Source organism: Equus asinus, chromosome 4 (genome assembly GCF_041296235.1).
Source record: "Equus asinus isolate D_3611 breed Donkey chromosome 4, EquAss-T2T_v2, whole genome shotgun sequence".
In the NCBI taxonomy this organism is placed as follows: domain Eukaryota; kingdom Metazoa; phylum Chordata; class Mammalia; order Perissodactyla; family Equidae; genus Equus; species Equus asinus.
Genome location: NC_091793.1, coordinates 108,544,720 through 108,567,661, shown reverse-complemented (window position 1 = coordinate 108,567,661; position 22,942 = coordinate 108,544,720). Strand labels below are relative to the sequence as shown.

General features: G+C 38.1%; 1 protein-coding gene across 2 annotated transcripts; it reads left to right on the top strand.

The window, feature by feature from the left end:
- The first annotated feature begins 6,743 nt into the window (after positions 1–6,743).
- Positions 6,744–21,214, top strand: SPC25 (SPC25 component of NDC80 kinetochore complex). Of its 2 annotated transcripts, none has more exons than XM_014860508.3 (7): positions 6,744–6,891; positions 7,651–7,801; positions 7,899–7,964; positions 13,608–13,754; positions 15,051–15,155; positions 18,401–18,499; positions 20,223–21,214. In XM_014860508.3, the coding sequence occupies exons 2-7, from the start codon at positions 7,663–7,665 to the stop codon at positions 20,345–20,347; spliced, it is 681 nt and encodes a 226-aa protein (XP_014715994.2). In that variant the 5' UTR covers positions 6,744–6,891; positions 7,651–7,662; the 3' UTR covers positions 20,348–21,214. The 2 variants fall into 2 exon arrangements, with proteins under 2 accessions (XP_014715994.2, XP_014716007.2); XM_014860521.3 differs by having other exon boundaries at positions 6,754–6,891; positions 7,654–7,801; positions 20,223–20,514.
- Positions 21,215–22,942: the final 1,728 nt, after the last annotated feature.

Sequence of the window (22,942 nt, the reverse complement as noted above, 5' to 3'; positions counted from 1 at the left end):
CACTGTGGTCTCCCCACCTGCATGCGTTTTCCCAGGACTACTGCAGATCACAGAATCAGACTCTTAGGGAAAATGCTCCAGAAATGTGTTTTTTAGTCAGCTTCCTACGCGGTTCTTATGCACATCAAATTTTAGAAGCTCCATCTTAATTCATCTCTCCCTTGATATAAGGTGTCCTACTCCTTCTGTGCATCCTGTATGTGGTTGACCCTTCCTTATACTACTTTCTCAACTTTTACCCTAAGGCATTTTTTCCTTGATTACTTCATTTGAGATCTGCACTACTCCACTCTTTCTCATGGATGCAGGATTGGTGTGTTCTTGCATCTCTCCTTTTAGAATTTCCTTTTCATTCTCTCTTTCTCTCTCTCCTCCTCTTTTTTTTGGTGAAGAAGATTGGCCCTAGGCTAATATCTGTTGTCAATCTTCCTCTTTCTGCCTGAGGAAGATTGTTGCTGAGCTAATATCTGTGGCAATCTTCCTCTATTTTGTATGTGGGATGCCGCCACAGTATGACTTGATGAGTGGTAAGTAGGTCCATGCCTGGGATCTGAACCCACAAACCCTGGGCCACCAAAGTAGAGTGAGCAAACTTAACCACTTTGGCCCTGGGGTCAGCCCTTTCATTCTCTTTTTTAATCTAAGGCCCATGGTAAACACTCAAAAAATATTTCCTGTAATTAACATTAGTTATTCTTATTTTGCCAAATAGTTTGTAAAAGTGGAGCTGATCTCCAATTGCAAGATTCTTTATCAGAATGGAAGTAGGGCAAAGTGATACAATTTCAGTCTTATACAATTCTTCTCTTGCTTCTCCTTTGCACTGTGACATCTCTGCCTCTTCCTCTGTCTCTCTTTTCTCTCTTCTTCTTCCTCTCTCTCTCTTTTTCCCCCTCCTTCCCTCTGTTCCATCCTCCTTCTTTCTCACACTAAATACTTATGGATCTAAGTCTTTGAGTTGATCACAAACTTCAACCTTCTCCTGTAGCCTGAGAGCAAAGAGAAGTCCGAGAGAGCTGAGCCAAATCTGAATTTATCACCACTGCATCTTGGAATCAAGCTAGATGTCCTTTGCATAATGAGGGTCTTCAGAAAATTGCACACTCAACCACCATTCCCTTCAGAATCAACACCTTTTCTTCCTCCTGTGATAGAACTCTGCTTTTGATTGCTCCATGTTCTGTTCAAAGACTAGAACTCTGCTGTGCCAAAGTACTTTTGAGCCGAAGGAATCTTTAAGAGAGCGTGCTTTTGCATCTAATATTAGCCAAATCTCCTTAGGCAGTAGGCCAGGAGTCCATAACCTGAATTTGATTTATTTAGAGGTCATTGCACTTTCTGAAATTGTATGCAAAATGTTAGTGCATGTGCACATTTCTTGGAAGCAGCCACAGCTCTCACAAGATTCTCAGTGGGATCCCTGACCCGGACAAGTGAAGGATAGCGTAAGGCGCACTGGAATCCCATCCACTGTCCATGTTGGCTATGCCCAGGATCCCTCAGTTGCTCATTTTCTTCAGAGTTATCTTCAGTACTCCAGTCTCCCCAGCATGATTTGCTTGTCCTAATGACTTCCTTCCTTTTAATGACCTTTTAAAAATCTTTTAATACTACAGTCAGTCTCCAAACCCTGTACTGTTGCCTTGTTTTTAGTTAATTCCAATAGTTGAATAACTCCAGTTCTTTCTAGAACTTTCTTATTTGGATTCATTTAGATTTTACTGAGGTTTTGATTTGCAATAAACTCTGCCTGTTTTAAATTGCAGTCTGTAGGAGAGAGGCTAGAATTTCTTCAGTATGTTTTGCCATTCTAGATATTATATAACCACAAGATATATTTTTATCATATGATGAACCATTAATCTCTGAGATATAGTGCTCACTGCAATTCAACATCATTTAGGGATATTTGACTTTAGCTTGTGTCACCTGTGCAGTGGCAGTAAACAAAAATATATTTTGGAGGCATTGACCTTTAATGTCTCTGGGCGTGGTCATTATCCTTTTATCACAAGCTTATCTGCCTTCTTTAAAATAAATTGTATTTGAGATCTCTCTAGTGTCACCTTGCAATGTAAAATGGATTTATTTCAGACTGAGTTTAGACCCTAGTGACTTTCAGAAAATAATTACCTCCATTCTGGCTAGCCTCCCAGGAATATTGGCATTCCACAATAACACTACTATAAGTGACCTGGCTACAGCTGTTCCACGTACCCCCCCCCCATCAGTCTTATGCATGCATTCTTCTCTAGAAATGATCATGACCTACATCCATAAACGTTTCCTTGGATCACCAAAGGACCCAACAGAGTTGCCCCTTGAGCAGTACCATTAATTTCCTTCACAGTACAGTTAAGATATTTTATAGCTGGGTTCATATTTTATAGGTGGCATTAAGAGTGCTTACTGTATTTAAGGCAGTTTCTCAAATTTTAGCATGCATCAGAATCACCTGGAGGACTTGTGAAAACACTGATTACTGGGACCCGCTCCAGAGTTTTTAATTCAGTAGGAACGGAGAGCGGCTTGAGAATTTGCATTTCTAACAAGTTCCTAGATGAGGGTGATGCTGCTGGGTGGGGAACCACACTTTGGAGAAGCCCTAGTGTAAGACGTTGATTCTTACAGGCACTGGTAGGACAGGGATAACTCATACCTCAAGGGGCTTGTGGTCTCATACGGAAGATAAGATATTTACATAAACAACACCACTGTGCCCTTAGGGGCTGACAGATGGAGTGAGTGGACAAGAGGAAAGTCAGCTATGACTTTCAGTTTATGAGATTAGGGAAGCCTTTGTGGAGGAGGTGGCAAATGGCTAGACCTCGATAGATGAGTAGAATTTAGAAATGCAAAGCTGCAGGATGAAATGGAGAAAATACTCCAGCTGAAATATATTGCATTAAAAAACTGTAAAAGAAATTTCCATTTTTGACATTTATGAGACAATCAAAAAATTAAAATTGTTGAAATTTTCACTTGTCTTATAAATGTAAAACATTGTATTTAAAAAATAGTTTTTAAATGTAACATGTTAATCAGTTAATGTTAATGTTTTTAATATGATAATGGTATTGCGGTTATATTAAAATGAGTCTAGGGGCTGGCCCCATGGCACAGCGGTTAAGTTCGCACATTCTGCTTCTCGGAGGCCCGGGGTTCGCTGGTTCGGATCCCGGGTGGGGACATGGCACCACTTGGCAAAAGCCATGCTGTGGTAGATGTCCCACATATAAAGTAGAGGAAGATGGGCATGGATGTTAGCTCAGGGCCAGTCTTCCTCAGCAAAAAGAGGAGGATTGGCAGCAGTTAGCTCAGGGCTAATGTTCCTCAAAATAAAATAAAATAAAATAAAATAAAATAAAATAAAATAAAATGAGTCTAACTTTCAGAAAGACGTCCTGAGATATTTATGAGTGAAATGACGTGTTGTCTGGGGTAGTGGATGGAATGTGGATATAACAGGATTGGTCAGTGGTTGATGGTAGCTAGGGTTCAATGATGGGTAAATGACAGGTTCATTATATTATTCTACTTATTTTTGTCTACGTTAGAAATTTTATGTATGTTAGAAATTTTAAAAATTGTAATAAAATTTTTAAAAATAGGAACTGTATGAACAAAATCAAGGAACTAACGTAGTTCAGGGCTGATTATTTATTTCTGCTGGAATATAAACAGTATAAAGTAAACAAACAACAAGGGTAAAATGGTAAATTGAGACCAAGTCACTCAAAGATTTGACTTGAATGCCACTAAGGAGTACGGGCTATGTTTTTGTGTGTGTGTGTTTTCATGTGAGTGAGGAAGATTGCCACTGAGCTAACATCTGTTCCCAATCTTCCTCTTTTTGCTGGAGGGAGATTGCCCCTGAGCTAACATCTGTGCCAGTCTTACTCTATTTTTTGTATGTGGAATGCTGCCACAGCACGCTTTGATGAGTGGTGTGCAGGTCCACGCCCGGGATCTGAACCCGTGAATCCCTGGGCCACCAAGTAGAGCATGTAAATTTAACCACTATGCCACCAGGCCAGCCCCTGGGCCATGTTTTTAAAATAATGGAGGAACCCTGAAACTGTTCTGAACAGGGAAGCGATATAACAAAAGTGCATTCTGAGATTATAGTGGCAATGGTGGGCAAAACAGAGCGGGAGAGCAAGAGTCTGGAGGCAAGAACCAGGCGGTAAAGGCCTGAACAGAGATCTAGAAGATCAAAAAAGGGGAGGGGGAAGGGAGATATAGATGAACCTATAGTGTTGGCAACCAGTTACTATGAAAGTCATGAAAGACTCCAAGATTCTAAACTTGAGGACTAGGAGAACGCCAGTGCTATTAAAAGAAAAGGAATATTTAACAAGAAAATGATAATTTTGTTTTTTGAAATATCGCTAGTGGGGAATCCATGTGATATGACCAGCAGGTGGCTGGAAGTATGTGACCGGAATGCAGAAAACTGGGCAAGGCAGGACTGAATCTGAGAGACATCTGTGAGACGGGATAAGATTACCCTGGGAAATAAGTCAGCGGGAAAAAGAGTCAAGGACTTTGGGAACCATCTACATTTAGAGATTAGGGAAGAGAAGAGGAACCTGAGAAAGGACTAGTAGAGAGGTAGAAGGCACAAAATTTCACATTCATGTAGGTACCTTAGCTCAGCGGCATCAACTATTCTGCCCACCACAATAAGATCAAAATTTAATTATTATAAATAAAAACCAACATTTTCTGTACACTCATGTTCATAAGCAGCATTATTCATAATGACCAAAAGGTGGAAGCAATCCAAATGTCCATCAATAGACGAATGGATAAGCAGAATGTGGTATATACACGTGTTACTGTCTCCAGAGAAACAGAAACGATACGTGTGTGTGTGTACAGAGAGAGAGAGAGAGAGGGAGAGATTTATTATGAGGAACTTGCTCCCATGAGGACCATCTGGATGTTTCTGCTCACTCATAGTTGGAGTCAACGTAACAAAAATAGTCCAGTAAAGAGGGCAGAAAAATGAGTCTGCTACGAGATGTTCACTTTTGTCTGAGATATAGTTGCAGCCTGTGTCAGTCATGAATATCTCAAAGCCTTGCTATGGAACTCTTTTTCCGTTTTGCTCATGCATCAGTTATGCTCTGCCAGATTCCATCAGGAATGCATTAGAGAGATGGTCCAAGCATTATTGCAAAGCTGAGGGAAAAAATTGATTATCTCGAACTAGTAATGACCTAAAAAAATTACTGAAACTGTTTTCTGACTGTTAAAAATTTCGTATCCAAATAAAGAGTAAACAAAAAATAGTATCCATTATGCTGAAATTGAAGTTATTGTATTTGTGAAACATTGACAGATCATTAAATGGATAATGCTAAATAACCACACCTAACTGATTAATTAATTCAACCTGGATTGGGGTGGAAGTGATGTGATTATCCAGACAGCAGAACACGTTTCCTTAAAATCAGGATTCTACGAGTAGTGTGATTGTCTTGTAATGGGGGCTATATGAATCCCCTCAGCTAAAGTTGGTATTCAATTGCAACAGTTTTTCTATTTCTTTGCTAACTTAAATTTTGTTCTATTTAAAGTCTTATTTATACGTGTTTTAATATGACAAGCTATCGCATAGGAAGTAAGGAGGATATAAATCATAAAAACAAGAAATCATTTTGAGTATTTACGTTATAGGGACCTATTCGAAGGCTCTTGCATTTATTAACTCTTTTAGTCCTCACAGTGGGTATGCGAAGAAGATATTATTATTACCTTCACTTTACAGAAGAGGAAACTGAGGTCCGAGAGACCAAGCAAGTTGCCCACAGTCACACACAGTAAACGAAGGAGGCTAGATTTCAAACCCGGGCTGTCTTATTGCAGAGCTGGAGCAGGTAGCCACCGTGTAATTAATTAGAGAAGTAAACTGCCTACAGGACATTAACATTTGATTAATATCTCCAACAATAGCCTCTCAAACTCAACATATTAAAATTATAACTCATTCTACCTCTGTCTCCTGGCAACACCCCTCCCCCACACACCAGCTATACGGTGAAGCCAACTTCCATTCTGCCAGCGGTATCACCATTCTCTCAAACATCTGGGCTAAAAAGTGAATTACCTCTGACTTCCCTTCTCCTTTTAGCTTTTATCTGCAACACAGCCAGTCAGAGAGGGCAGGTACCAAGAATCTTGACTATTCAAAGTTTTCTGTCACTGAGTTTCTACTGGGGCAGAAATTACTGGTACTAGGTACTGCCTCTTGATGTTTCTGTTTTAATTTACATGGTCAAAAACAGAGAATCAGGAAATTTTGGAAGTGTTAATATTAGAAGCCAATAAACAGTTATATTGCAGCCATTTCCCAGTGAAGAGTTATTGAATGATGAGACAAATTAAATAGTATTTTTATTCGCGTTATTATTTTTAATTAGCTTTTTTAAGCTACGGGTAGTATCAAAGAAGAGGGTATATACTTGGCCACAGAATACAATTAAAGTCCAATATTTATATTTGCTGCAGAACCTTTATTTGAAACTGATGAATGACCTGTCCTGACGAACGGCTGGCTAGTCTTTCAGGTACTAATACTTTGCGAAGCCAAGATGAGAGTCGGTAGTCTCTCAGAAAGAACTACAAATCCCAGAATGCCCTTTTCCCTGTCTTTTTCGCGAGAATCCCAGAGGGCTAGATCAACCAATCCCTTCATGGAGAGACTTTGCTATCAGCCAATCAGGAGGCGAATGGGCGCCTGCAGGCGGGAGGAGGAAGGCGCCCTAGGTTTGAAATACGAAAGTTGGCGCGGCTGCGGGAGCTGGGTCTAGAGGCGAATTGTTAACTCAGATCTGTTCAGGTCTCGTGTGGGGAAGGCGGCGGGGCTCAGGCTTGCCGGAGAAGGTGAGGGAGGTGGGAGCTGGGCTGAGCTCCCCGAACCGCCTGTCGCGATAGGGGAAAGTGGGTTTGGGGGTGAATATGTGTTTTCGCGGGCGACAGCTGCGAAATGCACGTCTTGCTGTTTGGGCGTCTAGGCCTCGCGGGGTGGGCAGCGGCGAGGCTGAGGGGTTTTGTGTTACACCGAACGAGATGTCTGTGGCCCCTCTGGGAAGATTTTACGTCATCGGGAAGGTTTTAGCGTTACAGAGAACCGGTGGAGGTGACTTGTACAGGTCCTAGACTAAACCCACTAAACTCCCACTTCCGTCTCCCTTTTATTGCTGCCTTTCCTGATCTGGAATGAGCGGGAGAAGCAGGGTAGATGTGTGGGGTCATACCGTGTGGGAGGGGGCCGGCCATCTGGGACCTGGCGATCCAGGCTGGAATTGAAAGAGTCAGAGTTGAAAGGGGCCTTAGAAGTCACCAGTTTTACTTGTGGGAAAACGGAGTTAATGTCGTTTCCCCAGGGTCATAGAGCTTGTAAGTGTCCTGTGCAATTACCTTCCTAACGGATTCCCAGGAGGTAAGGGTTTCCTGAATTCTTCCTGAGCCTTAACCATAGTTAAGTCCAGGTGGCTTGATCTGCTTTGGGATATCTAGAGTTAAAAGTAAGTTGCTAACCATTTTCTAGCAAAAGTCATACTGCCAAGATATATGTGATTGGGATATGTGGTTGATACGATTTTAATAACTTAAAAAATACAGTGTGTGTTCTGTTTGTAGCAGTTTTACAAAATGGTAGAGGACGAACTGGCACTATTTGATAAAAGCATAAATGAATTTTGGAATAAATTCAAAAATACGGTCAGTGACACCTCCTGTCAGATGGTGGGACTAAGAGATGCCTACAAGGACTCCATTAAAGCATTTGCAGGTACCTAAAGTTAACTTGTAACATGCTGTTTCTGTTGTTCTTGTTTGTTTGCGTTATTTCACCTGAATTGAAACTTAAATTTCAATTTATCTTTCAGAAAAGCTGTCTGTGAAATTAAAGGAAGAAGAACGAATGGTTGAGTTGTTTCTGGAATATCAAAATCGTATGTGACAAGCTGTAGACCACAGAGTTTTTTTTAGATTAAACATCTTTATGAAATCCCTCATACAAATGAAACAATATTTTGTGTGTATGTGTGTGTGTATATATCTACATACATTACAAAAATAATAAACATTTATGTATCCGCAACCCAGATTAAGAAATAGAACATCCCATGTTATACCTTCCTTTTCTCCCACCTTCCAGAACTAACCTATCAATATTTTGTTTAGTATTGTGTTTTTGAATGTTATATAAGTGGCATCATTTTTGTATTCCATCCCTTTTTCACTCAGTGTTATTCTCCTTGTGAGATTCATCTTTGCTGATGTGTAAATGCCAGTATTTTTTTTTAATGAGTTTGTTTTCCCATTGGAAATCACAGACTTGGGTTCGAAAAGCTGGAGTTCTCTCAGCTTTGTGGGAGTATGGTTAGTAACTCTGACAGTTTTTATCCATATTTTTACTACTCTTCTTGCCTTCTCATTTCTGCCATTCTGGGTTGTCCAGAGTGGATCAGCAGTTTTTATTGAATTCTTGCATACAAACCACAGATTTGTGGCCACAGGCCAAATTCCACTGCAGATACTAAAATTAGCAGCACCATGTTTTAAACACTAATAAATTAGAATGGCTTTGCATGGGGCATGTGTTCTCTAATTTGCCAGTCCCTGATAGTTTCTTTTGCTTTGCTTTGCCCACTTTACTCATTGTCTGACCCCTGCGGGCATTTGATTTGGTAACCCCTGGTTGACTATTATGCTAGACTTTTACCCATGTTTACTTTCTAAGCTGCCCTGAAGCTTCCATAGCCTATTACTGCCTCTCTTCTTCCCTCTGTAACCATAGCAGGAAGGAAAACCACTTTTGTTTGTGCGTGCATGTGGGCACATGTGTGTGTATGAGTGGTATTGAGTTTGGGTCCTTTAAATACTCTTGGTTTATAGAATCCCTAGGGATTAGAAAATTAAGTTTGAAACTCAGTTTTTACTACTATGTGTCTCAAACTCTGCCCCCCCTTTTTTTTTGCTGGGGAAGATTCGCTCAGAGCTAACACCTGTTGCCAATTTTCCTCTTTTATGTGAGCTGCTGCCACAGCATGGCTGCTGACAGACGAGTCGTGTGGTTCTGTGCCGGGGAACTGAACCCAGGCTGCCAGAGCAGAGCACGCCAAACTTTAAGCTTGCTACCCTAGAGAAGGTCACATAGAGGAGGGTTAGGGAAGTTCATCAGGTTCAGTGCTATATTCTAGAAGAGGGGAACAGCATAGGAATGCGGCAGAAACATGAGAGTTTGTGGAGTTCTGGGATGACTCGAGTGCAGTGTGAATGGGGAGTGGCTGGTCAAATGATGAACTACATTGTATGTTGGGCAGAGGAATTTGGGCTTTGTTCTTCAGGAGACTAAGGAGTTGCTACAGGATTTTAACCTGGAAAATGGTATGGGATTTGTATTTCAGAAAAAGCACTGACAGTGTCATGCACAATAACCAGGGAAGTGAGATGGTGGGCCATAAAGAGACCAGTTAGAGGAACAAGCTAGTGCAGTAGTTCAGGCAAACAGTGAGGATGGTTTGGGCCAGTGACAGCACTGAGGAGGTAGGCTCACGACTGATGGCCTGGATGTGGGGGTGTGATGTGGCTAGGATGATTCCTTCTAACTTGGACTAGGTCAGTGGTGATGCATTTACTAAGTGAGGGGTTAGAAGAGATGGAGCATGTTTTCAGGGGTGGGAGGGAAACGTAGATGGGTTCAGTTTTACATGTGTTGAGTGAATATGCCAAGTTACTGTGCCGTGGGCTTTGCAGGTGGAGATGTCTGGTAGGCAGTGGATCTGGAGGCCAGCCAGCAAAGTGGTCTTTGCTGAAGATAGAGATTTGGGAGTCTTCATTGTATTTGCGGGTTGAAGCTATGGAAGAATGTGTAGAGTGAAAGGAAATAGCTTAGGATAGTAGTTAATATTTATTGTTTTTACTGTATGCCAGGTACTGTGCTGAACTTTATATATACCATCTCTTGTCTCCATTTTCATATCAGTTCTCCAAAGCAGGTCTTCTTATTGTTATTCTCATTTCACCGATGAGATTACTCACTCAGAGAGAGTGAGACTTTTTTCCAGATCATCAGATTGACTCAAGAGGCCTTGCTCACGCTCAATCGTTGCCTGCCTGTAATCTGAGAGGGAGGTAAATGGAAAGGACCAGGAAAGGCAGAATTAGAAACTGGAGAGCATAGAAGTAAGAGAAAAGACAGAAACTGGAATAGGAAAGAACCAAGACAGAGGGTGTTGTCAACACTGGGAAGTCACAGGTATATCCAGTAAGATAAAGCTGAAAGGCTCTCTGTATGTAGTCATTTGGAAGAAAATGACCTACAGTGAGCCGGTTTTAGTGGAGTGTTGGCAGAGGTCCCATTGGAGTTAGGAGATGAAGAAGTAGTGTGGAAGCTTAAATGGAAGAGATGGCAGCTACACTGGGACAGAGTGATATGGGTGAACTTTTCCTTTCATTTCTAAGGGTCCACCCTAAAATGAGCATGGTCATTTGCTGCGGGAAAGAAGTCAGAGGAGAAGCACATGTTGAAAAAAGCAGGAGATAATTAGGATAGAGGGAAAGGAATCTGGGTTATAGATTAGCCTTGGATTTGAAAAGGAGCAGCTGTTACTCTGGCAGGAGAGAAGCTGCTGATAAAGGTACGTTGTGGGAGTAGGGAAGATTGAGGGAGCTCATTCACTCCCCACGTATTTGTTAAGCGGCTACTCTGTCAGGTGCTCTTCTAGGAAGATAGAGAACAAATTAGCCAAAAATTCTGGCCCACCTGGGACATGTGTTCCTTCCATTTATCACAAGGAGGAAGATCATCTATTGCAAGTGAGAAGTATCTGCTGTGGGCCACGCTCTTCAGTGATCTTAAATCCTGAAATCTGTACAAGACAGAGTATCCCTGTTTTGCAGATGAAGAAATTGAGGCTCACTGAGGTTAGGAGACTTGCCTGAGGTCATACATTTTGTAGATGGAAGATCTAGGATTGTAGCCAAAATGTCTATGCTCCTTCTAGTGTACCTCACTGAACTTTCTCCGTGGCAAGAAAGCACAAGGGAGGGCTCCTATGCTGAGTAGTAGTGAAAGTTTGGACTATTGGCCCTGGAGAATGAGACAGCTGACTATATACTCATAAAATAATAGCCACGCAATACCAAGGGCCCTTAGATTTATCTTGGGACAAATGCACACAGTTCTTCAAATGTTAGAATAGAGACACATACGTGGGATTTATGTATCACTTAGGAGTTTAAAACTTTTTACATTATTACTGGATGCTCTGTGAGGCAAATAAATGGGGCAGCTATTGTTATCCATGTTTTACAAATGAGGAAAACAGTCGAAGTTGTGGTTTGACCAAGGTCCTTGGGTAATAACTGAGGCGGCTGATTGCAAGTGAGACCTTTTGACTTTAAATCTGCATCTCTTTTGTAGTATGAGTCTACTTAATTTCCTTTAAAAAGTAGAAATTTTCTTCCTAGTAATTCTGATAAGTTGTTTATTTTTAAGTTATACTTGATATAATATATAATCGTGTCCAAATTATTGGAAATACAGAAAAGTAAACAAAAAATATTACCTATAATGTTGAGAACCACATCAAAGTGACTTTCTAGTTTTTATTTCTTCTGTGCTATGTAGTTTTTTTAAAGATAATTTTGTTCCTAGTGTCTGTATAGCTTTGTGTGATTTTTTTCCTTTATCTACTTTGAGCGTATTTTCCCACATTACTAAATTCTTTGAAAATATATTCTACCTTCTTGACACACCATATTTTTTTAATAATTTACTTATTAGACATTTAAGATGTTTTCAGCTTTTCACCATTCTAAGTAACACTGAAAATAATTTTTGTATGTAAATATTTGCACACATCTTGTTTTCTTAGGGTAACTTTGTAAAAATGAAATTACTGAATCAAAGGACATGAATTTCCTAAAGAATTTTATTTTTCAATGTCAAAAACATCTTCCACCAGGACTCTAGTATTTTGCATTCTTTTCAACACTAGCTATTCTTTTAAACATTATTGTAATAAATGAAAATTGGTATGTTGCTTTATTTGCATTTCTATGCTTGCTGCTGAGGTTAAATTATCTTTCATATTCATCAACCATCTGCATTCTGTGTTTCCTCTGTGTATTCCTTTGTTTTTTTCTTAGGAATTTATATTTGTGTCTTCCTTAGATTAAGAATAGTAACCCATTGTTGGGGGAGGAGAGTTTAATGGTCAGAAGCACGGCCTTTGCATCTAGGTCATAACTATTTGTTGCATCCTATCAAAGAAAGCTTTGGGCAAGTGGCTCAACTGCTAAGACTTTTCCCCCTTCTTTTAAACAAGAGACTAAGACCTACATAATAGTACTATTGTGAAACGTAAGTAAATCTCTATAAATATAAGGTGTTGAACAAAGTACCTAGATATAATAGAGTTTTATGTTTATTTGAATCAAATATGAATTTTTTCACCTGCATGTTAATTTTAAGTAGCCAGTACATGCCTTTCTCTCTGATTTCTTTTTGCCTTTGAGTAAAAAGATCTTTCCCCATAGAGTCAATTTTATATTCACAGATACTGCCTTTTAGGTTTTGTAAGATTTCGTTTTATATTTAAATATTTAATAAATATGGAATTTATTTTGGATTTTAGCACTGTTTAGGGAACAATCTACCTGTTAACTTATGATATTTCGCTTATCATTAATTTCCTAAAAGTACCAACATTTGGGAATGTCTTTTTTGTTTAACTCAGCTGTATGTCAGTTCTTCAACTATCATACCGCTATTGTATTAATAGTGTCACAATCTGAGATTAAATCTAATAGGGCAAGTCTCTTTCCTTGTTAGTTTTTTTACCATATTTTCTTAACTGTCCTCACCTGTGTATTCGTCAGATAAATTTTGTAATTACTTTTGTTAGACCCTCCCTTTCCCTTTCCTCCCAATTCTTTTAGGGCTACACTAAACATAGAAGTGAATTTGGGATATATCAGCATCTTTATAATATTGAGAAGCGTAAAATGTCTCTCATATATCCAGGTCACATATATGTCTCAGATGAGTTTTGCATTTTTTCGCATACAGAACTTACATATTTCTTGATCTGGATTATTCTTGAATGTTTTGTTTCTTACCAGTGTAAATGAGATTTCCCCCTTCCTTCCTCCTTGCCTCCCTCTCTTCTTCCTTCCCTTCTTTCTCTCTTTTTGTCATGTTGCAGAATCACTTATACAGCAGTAGAATTAGCTGTTTCTTCAAGGCGCTGTAAAGCCGTCTTCCAGAGCTTGTCGTCTTTGGTGGGGTGTTTATTTATGTACTTATTTGAAGGGGAGAGCTGCGAAGGTCGTGACCTTCTGATTTTCTGTGTCTTGGTTTAATTTGGTATTCTCATTTTAAAAAGCATTTTTGTCTCTTATTTTCAAAGATAAATAGGAAAGAATAGGATTTTTTTTGTTCTTTTACAATGTTGAATCATTCGGAAACACTTATCAATTAAACCATTCTTTATTATCCTATGAAAGTCAGTATGTTGGTCTTTTCTTAGATGCATGTCGCAGAGCAAAGCATATGTATTCTAGGTAAAACTTTGTGCTTCTTACAGAGATCTGCAGGCAGAATAAGCTCATTCAAGAAAAAAAAGATAACTTGTTAAAGTTGATTGCTGAAGTAAAAAGCAAGAAGCAGGAATTGGAAGTACTGACTACAAATATCCAGGATCTTAAGGAAGAATATGCCAGGAAGAAGGAGAGTAAGTTTCCAGTGTACACATTTAAAACATTAATCTAAATTTCACAGTGGTGACGGTTCACAATTATTATGTGTATCTCTCCTTCTCTCCAGTATCTCAGGGGCATAGTCTGCCACTCATCTCTGCACAGTGTCTGAAGTTAGCTAAGTGGGTTTTATTTTCTTTTGTTTTACTTAAAGGTTCTTTTGATTTCTATTAAAACCAGAGAATAATGAGATTGATATGGGAGTTTAATTAAGCAGAGTGGGAGACAGTTTCACTAAATAAGATTTGCCTAGGAGAAGCCATAGTGTAATTTATGGAACAGATTTATTGATCACTCATTCTCTGCCAGGAGCTACTAAACAAGCTCCTTATGGCTGCAAAGCCTCTTTGTCTAAAAAACTTTCATATTCAAATAAGTACTCCCTTTCGAAAGGAGCCTTGTTCCTCCACAAACGAAGTAATCAATTCTCAAATCTCTTGAAAATAGCAGTTTGTTTTGTTAATGCTTTTTCTTACAGAGTTTGCATGCAAGTCTACATTATTCTTCTCATCTGCTAGGTATTACTTAGGGAATATTATGCTAACTTAAAAAAAATCTAAACTAGCATGAAATAAGGCTGACTTCTTGCAAGAAATACTTCTGTTTAAAAGAATGGAATATTTTTCCAGTAAAGCAATTGATATATTCCTGGCTAGCCAGAAAAAGCAGAATAGTATAAAGGAAATCTTTCTATTTGTCTGTTAGCTAGGTTCGTACTTCATTGATTGGCTTGAGATTCAGTCATCAGCAAAGTCCAATTTCACCAGTCCTTACAAAGAGGATATTCTTGTCCTTACTGACTTCTTGAAATGGTGGTGGTTTGATCCAGTTTGGAAGATAGAGAAAACGAGACAGGCAAGGCATTCCTCTGAAGTGGCTGCTCCAGCTCTGTTTTAATATGGCTCCGCTCATGTCGTCTTCTACACTTGGCTACGCAGAAAAAGCAAAATAATATAAAGGAAGTCTTTCTGTTTCTCTGCTAGCCATGCACATCCTTGGCCTATTTATTTGTGCTACTGCATAATAACATAAGACAAAACTTACTTCTCTCACTACCTGTTCATGTTTTCTCATGCAGTTTTTCTTTCCAACTTGAATGCACAGAAGCCCCTTTTGCTAATTGGTAGAGATAGAAACTGAATAAATGTAAGCAGATCATGTGCCTGGCATTATTTTTATAGTTGTTTTCAACTTTTAAAAAAATGAATTACATGAGCATTGATTGAGTGTTATTTAAAATGTTTGATATTCTGTGTGTTTTTTAATCATAGCTATTTCCACTGCTAACAAAGCTAATGAAGAGAGGTTGAAAAGGCTACAGAAATCTGCAGACTTGTATAAAGATCGACTTGGACTAGAAATTCGGAAAATTTATGGTAAGTATATTAATGTAGGTAAAACATAGGAGATTAGAAACGTATGTGTTTTCTTAAGTAGAGGACAATTTAAAAGATATTTTCAACTAAAATAATGATCACATTGTTAACTTTTTAGAAAATAGGAAAAAGTTACAAAATGCTTATCACCCTAACATAATTACTGATGTCTTCGTTATTTATCATCCAGTATTTTGATAAATGTGTTTTAGGCATAGTTGCCAAAATGCAAATAATTTTTGTTTCTTGTTCTTACTGTCATTGTATGATTAGCATTTCTCTGTTGCTATAGCCTTCAAAATGATAATTTTAAAATGGTGATATGATAATTCATTCCATTAATATAGCATAATTTATTTAATTTTTTATCTATTATTTAACACATGTGTTGCTTCTAACCTAACTTTTGGATTCTGCCACTATTTCAGTTTTAGAAATACTACAGTGAACATAGACGTCTTCATTTCTTTTGTATAATTCCCATGGAATTCCCGGAAACAGACTACTGGGTTAAAGCATGTGAATATTTGTATGTTAGTTACATGTGTATGTGCTAATTTACAGCAATACCTGTTGTGCTGGGAGTCCCCAAGATCACCCTCAGGTTTGGTGATTCACTGGAAAGATTTATAGGACTCAGCATGTAGTCCTGTTCATGACTAAGACTTATTGAAGCAAAAGGATACAAAACAAAATCAGCAAACCACCCCCCACCGCCCCCCCCGCCCCCGAAAAAGGCACATGGGGCAAAGTCCAGAGAAAACAAGCTTTTCAGGCACAATTTTCAGGAGTCCTAACTCAGTGGACCCACAGAGGACATGCTTAATTTCTTCAGCATCAAATTGTGACAGTGCATGTGAAGCGTTGTCTACCAGAGATGCTCATTAGACTCTGGAAGCTTGTGCTGGTTTTCCCTGGACTTCACCCTATGTCTTTCCCCTTTGCTGATTTTACTGTATCATTTCTCTGTAAGAAATCGTAGCCCAGAGTACAACCGTATGCTGAGTCCTATGAGTCCTCCTGGTGAATCTTCACACCTGGGTGGTCTGGGGGCCTCTGACACACCAGCCAAGGACCAACCTTGCAAGCAGGCCTTTCTGAGGTTCCAGAGATGACAGTCTCAGTCTTGCTGTGTTAACTCTTATGACACCTGTCTACAACGTAAAGAGTACTCATTTCATTGTAGTCTTGCCAGAATTATAGTTTTTAAAATTTTTGTTCTAAATATAAATATCAAAATATAAATAAAAAGTTTTATTTTTGGCAATTGACTAGATGTAACTGGCACTTTAGGAATGCATTTCTTTGATTATTAATAGGTGACCATTTCTTTCCTAATTATATTTCTATCTTTGATTGTTTGGGCCTTTTATTCATATATCTATTAGTCTTGGTCTTTTTCCTATCTGTTGGAATGAGTTTTTAATAAAAAATATTAACCTTTTGATTAGAGGAGAAGTTTTGATCCGTTGGACTCTTGGTATATATTCACTGTCATCCTGAGATGCTTTTTGTTTTGTTTAGTTTTGTTTCAAAACCAGTTTTAAAGCATTAAAATGTTTTTTGGATTTAAAGTAGAACTTTCTCATAGCCCTCAAAGTCAGGAAATAATGTTTTAAAGAAGAAATAATACAAATTAAACCCTTCATTTTTCCTACCTGAATATCTTATAAAGTCTTCTTTTCTTGGCATGCATCTCTCCCATTGCTATTAACAGTTTAAAAAATCTGGTGTACTGACGTGATTGTTTCATCTTGAATTTAAATGCAAAACAACTTTTCAAAGTTTCTGAAGACTTCTTTTTATAATTAAAAGCATTTTTTATAAGATTTCCTGTTTAGTTTTGCATAAAAACTAAAATACAGGTGAATTTCTACTTTGTGGCTGCCATTTTGAATTTTACCAGGCATTTACTTCTTTGTGAGCATTTGGAAATCTTTTGGAAAATAGGCGTTAAGTCCAGACAACCATGTAGAAAAAGTCAAATTAAATTTGTTTGACAATACATTTTATTTATTCACGGCAAAATATATATAACATAGAATTTGCCGTTTTAACTATTTTTTATTGTGCTATTCAGTGGCATTAATTACATTCACAGTGTTATGCAACCATCGCCACTATCTATTTCCAGAATTTTTCATCACCATAAACAGAAACTGTGCCCATTAAGTAATAACTCCTCATTCTCCCCTCTCCACAGCCCTTGATAACCTCTGATCTACTTTCTGTCTCTACGAATTTGCCTAGTCTAGGTATTTCATATAAGTGGAATCATATAATATTTTTCCTTTTGTGTCTGACTTATTTCACTTAGCATAATATTTTCAAGGCTCATCCATGTTGTAGTGTATATCAAAATTCCGTTCTTTTTTATGACTGAATAATATTCCGTTGTATGTATACAGATTTTGTTTATCCATTCATCTGTTGGTGGACACTGGATTATCACCTGTGGCTGCCGTGAATGCTACTACTTTGAACATCGGCGTATAGTTATCTCAGTCTCTATCTTCAATTCAATAGAATTGCTGGGTCATATTGTAATTCTTTATTTAAACTTTTTTGAGGATGCCAAACTGTTTTCCACAGCTGTAGCACCATTTTACATTCCCCCCAACAATGTACAAGGATTCTAAACTCTCCACGTCTTCACCAACACTACTCTTTTCTTTTCTTTCCTTTTTTTGTTTTGTTTTGTTATAGCCATCCTAGTAGGTGTGAAGTGGTATCTCATTGTTGTTTTGGTTTGCATTTCCTTAGTGATTAGCGATGTTGAGCATCTTTTCGTGTACTTGTTGGCTGTTTGTATCTGTTCTTTGGAGAAATATCTATTCAAGTCCTTTGTCCATTTTTGAATTGGGTTGTTTTTGTTGGTCAATTGTAGGAGTATTTATATTTCCTATATATTAAACTCAGATATATAATTTGCAAATATTTTCTCTCATTCTGTGGGTTATCTTTTCACTCTTGGTAGTGTCCTTTGAAGGACAAAACTTTTTAATTTTGATGAAGTTCAATTTATATGTATTTTTTTCTTTTGTTGTGCTTTTGGTGCCACATTTAAACTACAATGCATTTTAAAACTAATTTGTAACTTGGACCTTTGGAGACATTAGTTAAGTGAATATATATACTTAGCAGTGTAGATGTTGATCAGAGACGGAAGTAAGAAAGCTCTTCTCCATTGAAAGCTTAGCACAATGAAATATTCTCATGCTAAATAATTTAATCTCTTTTTTCAGGTGATAAATTGCAGTTTATATTCACTAATATTGACCCTAAGCATCCTGAGAGCCCATTTATGTTTTCCCTGCACCTAAATGAAGCAAGGGACTATGAAGGTATGTGCTCCTATCTCCTAACTGGTATTGAAGATTGGCATCCCAAAATGTTATTTGAATCAGAATATAAAGTTATATGAAGGAAAGTAATGGTCCCACAAGCTATTGCTCTCTTTTTCAGTCTTGCTTCTTGAGACATTGTCTTCTAAAGGCTGTGAGTATAGTTTTGATTTATAGATAGTGTCTAGGGGCCTTAATAAATAACTTCTCTTCAGGATGGCACAGTACCACAGTGGCTGAAAAGTCTGAAAGACAAAAGATCCCTGAATTTCATGTGCAAGTATGAATTAACCTTCTAGGGAACTTAAAACAAGGCTAAAGCTATAAGGGATATGACTGCTTAAATGTGAATATTATAATTTGTCCAAGTAGGTGATTTTAAAATTAAATGTTAAATCATCAGAATGTGATAAGTTGTTTTCCAAAAAATAAGTTAAAAAAAAAATTATCCTGTCCTGAAAATCCTACGTATTGATAATTTAGCTTAGTTGCTGATTCTGCAGCAGGTCAGAGGTCTTTAGTGTATGGGGAATGTATATGATTGGTGAACAAGAAGAGAATGGAAATATATTTATCTCATTTTTTATTCTTCTAATGCCCCGTTTAAAGTAATCCTTAATTTATTGGAATTCATAAAAATGGTTCTGAGCTCTTTGTACCTCTGTTCTCATCTTAAAGCATTTATGATAGCACTCAGGAGAACTGCTGTCACTCTCTAAGGTGCCCTCGTGACTCAATTCATATTCTGATGGAACTTATATTTTAGGAATCTAATTCAGGTACAAATTTTTTTCTCTCTAGGTAAATATCTTCTATCTAATGAGTGCTAAATTTTAAAAAGGAAACCCAAAAAACCTCTTACCTAGCATTTCAATTTTCTCCAAATTGGCTCTCCTCTATTGTTAGATAGTCTCATAATATTTGATAGAATCCACAGTATAAATTTTGAACCAAGTGCTCTTTGCCATTCTTTCTCTGCTTTGGTCCTGGGCCTTGTATTCTAAGCAATCTCTACCAAAGAGCTGGAAATCTGATAGGGGCCAATTTCTTCCCCTTGGACAAAGGACAAGACCGATAGTAGGAAAGGCTGGATCATTCTTTTCCTTTGACCACCCTCACTGGAGACCTGCTCCCAGTATGTACCAGCTGGTATGACTATGACTTTGAGTCTCATTTGCTTAGTAAGCCCTGTAAACACCACTTTTGGAATAGCTAATGACCTCCATTTCACTTGTAAAACTTGAGATATTTCTCTCCATAGTTGTACGTTATTAAGAGTTGCTATTGAAAGTTGTTCTTTTTTTGATCCAATGGCCAGAAACTAGAAGTCAGACTAAAGTTTTGCAAGGAAAACTGACTTAGTTAAAACAAATGAAAAAACCCCTGACTGTTAAACAGTTTAAGTGGTTAAAACAAAATGTATAGAAGAGGTGATGGAAAATGGCATTCTGTTCTGTATCACTAAGATCTTCAGTCCCTTGACTACCATCTGTTTAAATTTTAAAGCAAGATTATAGTACTTAACATTTGCATATTTAGAGATTAAAGAAAGGAAAGGTCCAAAGAAAGTTAGGATATGAAAATCAAGTGTGTATATCATTCTATGCTCAAAGCAGTTCGTTAAAATGAAATGAGTTGACTCAGATGAGAGTATTTAAATTAGAAATGCTTCTCTTCCATAAAAAATCTCATTCTAATTGTCTTCTGTTTCCCTCCCTTCTAGTGTCAGATAGTGCTCCTCATCTGGAGTGCCTGGCAGAATTTCAGGAGAAACTAAGGAGGACCAACAATTTTTCGGCTTTTCTTGCCAACGTTCGGAAAGCTTTTACTGCTATGGTTTATAATTAATGTAAATAGTATATAAAAATTGTTTATTTTTCTTTCCTATCGTATATCTCTTTTAAAAAGAATTTTCATTATTCATTATTTGTCTGTAATCTTTTTGTATTTTTGTAATATTTCTGTGTGCTGTTTTCTTTAAATTATTTTAATTAAAATCTTAGGACAGAAACTTTATAAAGTTAAATATGTTCTTTTTAAAATGAAAGATAGCTGGGCTAGCCCTGTGGCCTAGTGGTTAAGTTTGGCGTGCTCTGCTTCAGTGGCCCGGGTTTGGTTTCTGGGGGCAGGACTACATCACTTGTCAGCAGCCAGGCTGTGGCAGCGACCCACATACTAAGCAGAGGAAGATTGGCACAGATGTTAGCTCAGGGTGACTCTTCTTTAGCAAAAAAAGAAAGAAAGATAGTATAAAAAAATATGTATATATTTGTATAGATATATATATTTAATGGCAGGCATGGGTAGTTTATGGCTAGCCTGGGAATGGGGATTTGTACAGTCTGCACTGTGTCTCAGTGATTTCCAAGCTTTTGAACGTCACAGACTAGTCATATTAAAAATAACGAGGAGGGTGGGACAAGCCTAGGGTTGGGCAGTTTTTGAAATGTGCTTCACAAAATGAATACTGTCATCCTAATATCATAAAGGAAAGAATATTTTTATCTCACACCAAGGTGGATCTTCAGTTAAAATAAAGGACAAACCTTCATATCAGAAGAAGGTTGGCAGTATTCTACTAAGACATCTAGAAAAGGATCTAATTTTGAAAATCCAAATGTGGGAAATTTACAACCAATTTCCATTTTGTAATATTTATGGTCTGGATGTAAGTTTGCCATTTTTGGAGTCTCCAACACAGACCAGAATGCAAGTATCCACTTCTAGGGTTGCGTTTTTGTCACCGTGCTTTCCTTGTGAGTTTGGTTTTATTTAGGTATGTTGGCTGTAATGGAAGTCACATAATACTATTTCAGGATATCGTGGAACCTAAAAGCCGTGAAACATTGGCCTCCGTGCCTCTAGTTCCTTCTGTCTTCTCCCTGAAGTCTGGAAAAAAGTTCAGGTCAGTTGTCTAGTTAGAATAGGAAGGGAATATTTTTTTTTTTATGGTAAATATTTTTATTGTTAGTTTTATCAGAAAAACTTGTATGACAATTTCTGATGCATAAGTTTATCAGAGCCAGAGATGATCATTTCTTCTAGAAAAGCAACCCTCTGAGGTTAGAATGGAAGACAAAGAAAAAACAGATTTCACTTTAGAATTTACTGTCACCAAGCCCTCAGCAGCACAATTCCGTTATATATCACTTGAACATTACATAGCAAGTCATCAACAGAAAACAGACCAAAAACCTTATATCCTTACTCTTCCAGTCAATCATCAAATTTTCTTAGATCTCTGAAAACACGAAAATAAAAATCATTTCAATAACAGCATCCAAACACCATAGACGTTGTAATGAGGTGCAGCAGTCCAACTTTAGGCCTCTTATTGTCCAGATTTCAGCTGAAATAGCCTCCATCGGTTTCTTAGATTCTATCACCTTGTTTGGGAGGCCTGGCCTTGCTGGGCCTCAACAGACTGCAACACTAAACACGTCAATGATCTATACTGAGAATGCGGTGTGAGTGGGTTTCTAACTCTTCGGGGACTCGAGTGGGAAGATGACGCACCCTGTGAACACAGCCGAGTGCCCCTGGGTCGTCCCTGAGCTGGGTTGTTTGACACCATCACTTTTCCTCAGAGGCCAAAGTCTGCGGTTTGATCTTCCTGGCGGCTTCCAGAACAGAATCCACGTTTAGGAAGGGAATATTTTAACGGGGAGGAGAGTGAGCAAACTATCCAGATTTCCTAGGCAGACCTTCACATTTGGCCTTATTTTTTGACATACCTACATTTAAATGAATACATAAAACCATATCAAAACCCAACTTTGGTTTTTGTGGATGTAGCTTGATTTGGAGCTCAGATTCTATCAGCTATTTCTTGTAGGATTCTTAGCTCTTTCTTCTGGGTTGAGTCTCCATGTGGTGGAGCTCAGCAATTTCAAGCTCATCCCAATCCCTGAACCAATCACTGCAGATTGGGGGGGTAAGTACATGCCTTGGATTAGACTAGATCCCCATGAAACCCAGTTGTGGAGGTAGATTAACCTCAGCAACTGAGTTAAGAGTGGGGATGTTACAGTTCTCTAAATAGAAAGAGACTAGATGTTTGGCATCAAAAAATAACAGATGACTGCTAGAGTCAGTACATATTTACTGAAATCCCTGTTGAAATATATCCAAGGAACAAACATAAAACTTAAGATCTTCATTCACTGAAACTAGAGAAAGACCATGTCTCATACCACAAACTCTTGATACAATGTTTTGAACCACAAAGTGAGAAGGCACCAGCCATTGACGTGGCTTGCTTTAGTAAGAAATTCTGAAGGATCCTTTTCACCTGCAAGTTAGAGAAATGAAGATTGGGGAGGAGAGAATAAATGGGGAGCTCCCCACTTAGGGTCCATTTCTCCTCAAGGACAGCCATTCTTCACTTGTAACTGGCAGTGGAGTTGGGGCAAGATCTGGAAACAAGACCATGTAGCAGGAAAA

What these genes read in the sequence shown, in the direction of transcription:
- SPC25 (XM_014860508.3), top strand. Translation starts at nt 7,663, where the DNA reads ATGGTAGAGGACGAACTGGCACTATTTGATAAAAGCATAAATGAATTT. An exon ending in CTCCATTAAAGCATTTGCAG is followed by an intron (nt 7,802 to 7,898) that starts GTACCTAAAGTT and finishes TTTATCTTTCAG; the next exon opens with AAAAGCTGTCTGTGAAATTA. An exon ending in TGAAGCAAGGGACTATGAAG is followed by an intron (nt 18,500 to 20,222) that starts GTATGTGCTCCT and finishes CCTCCCTTCTAG; the next exon opens with TGTCAGATAGTGCTCCTCAT.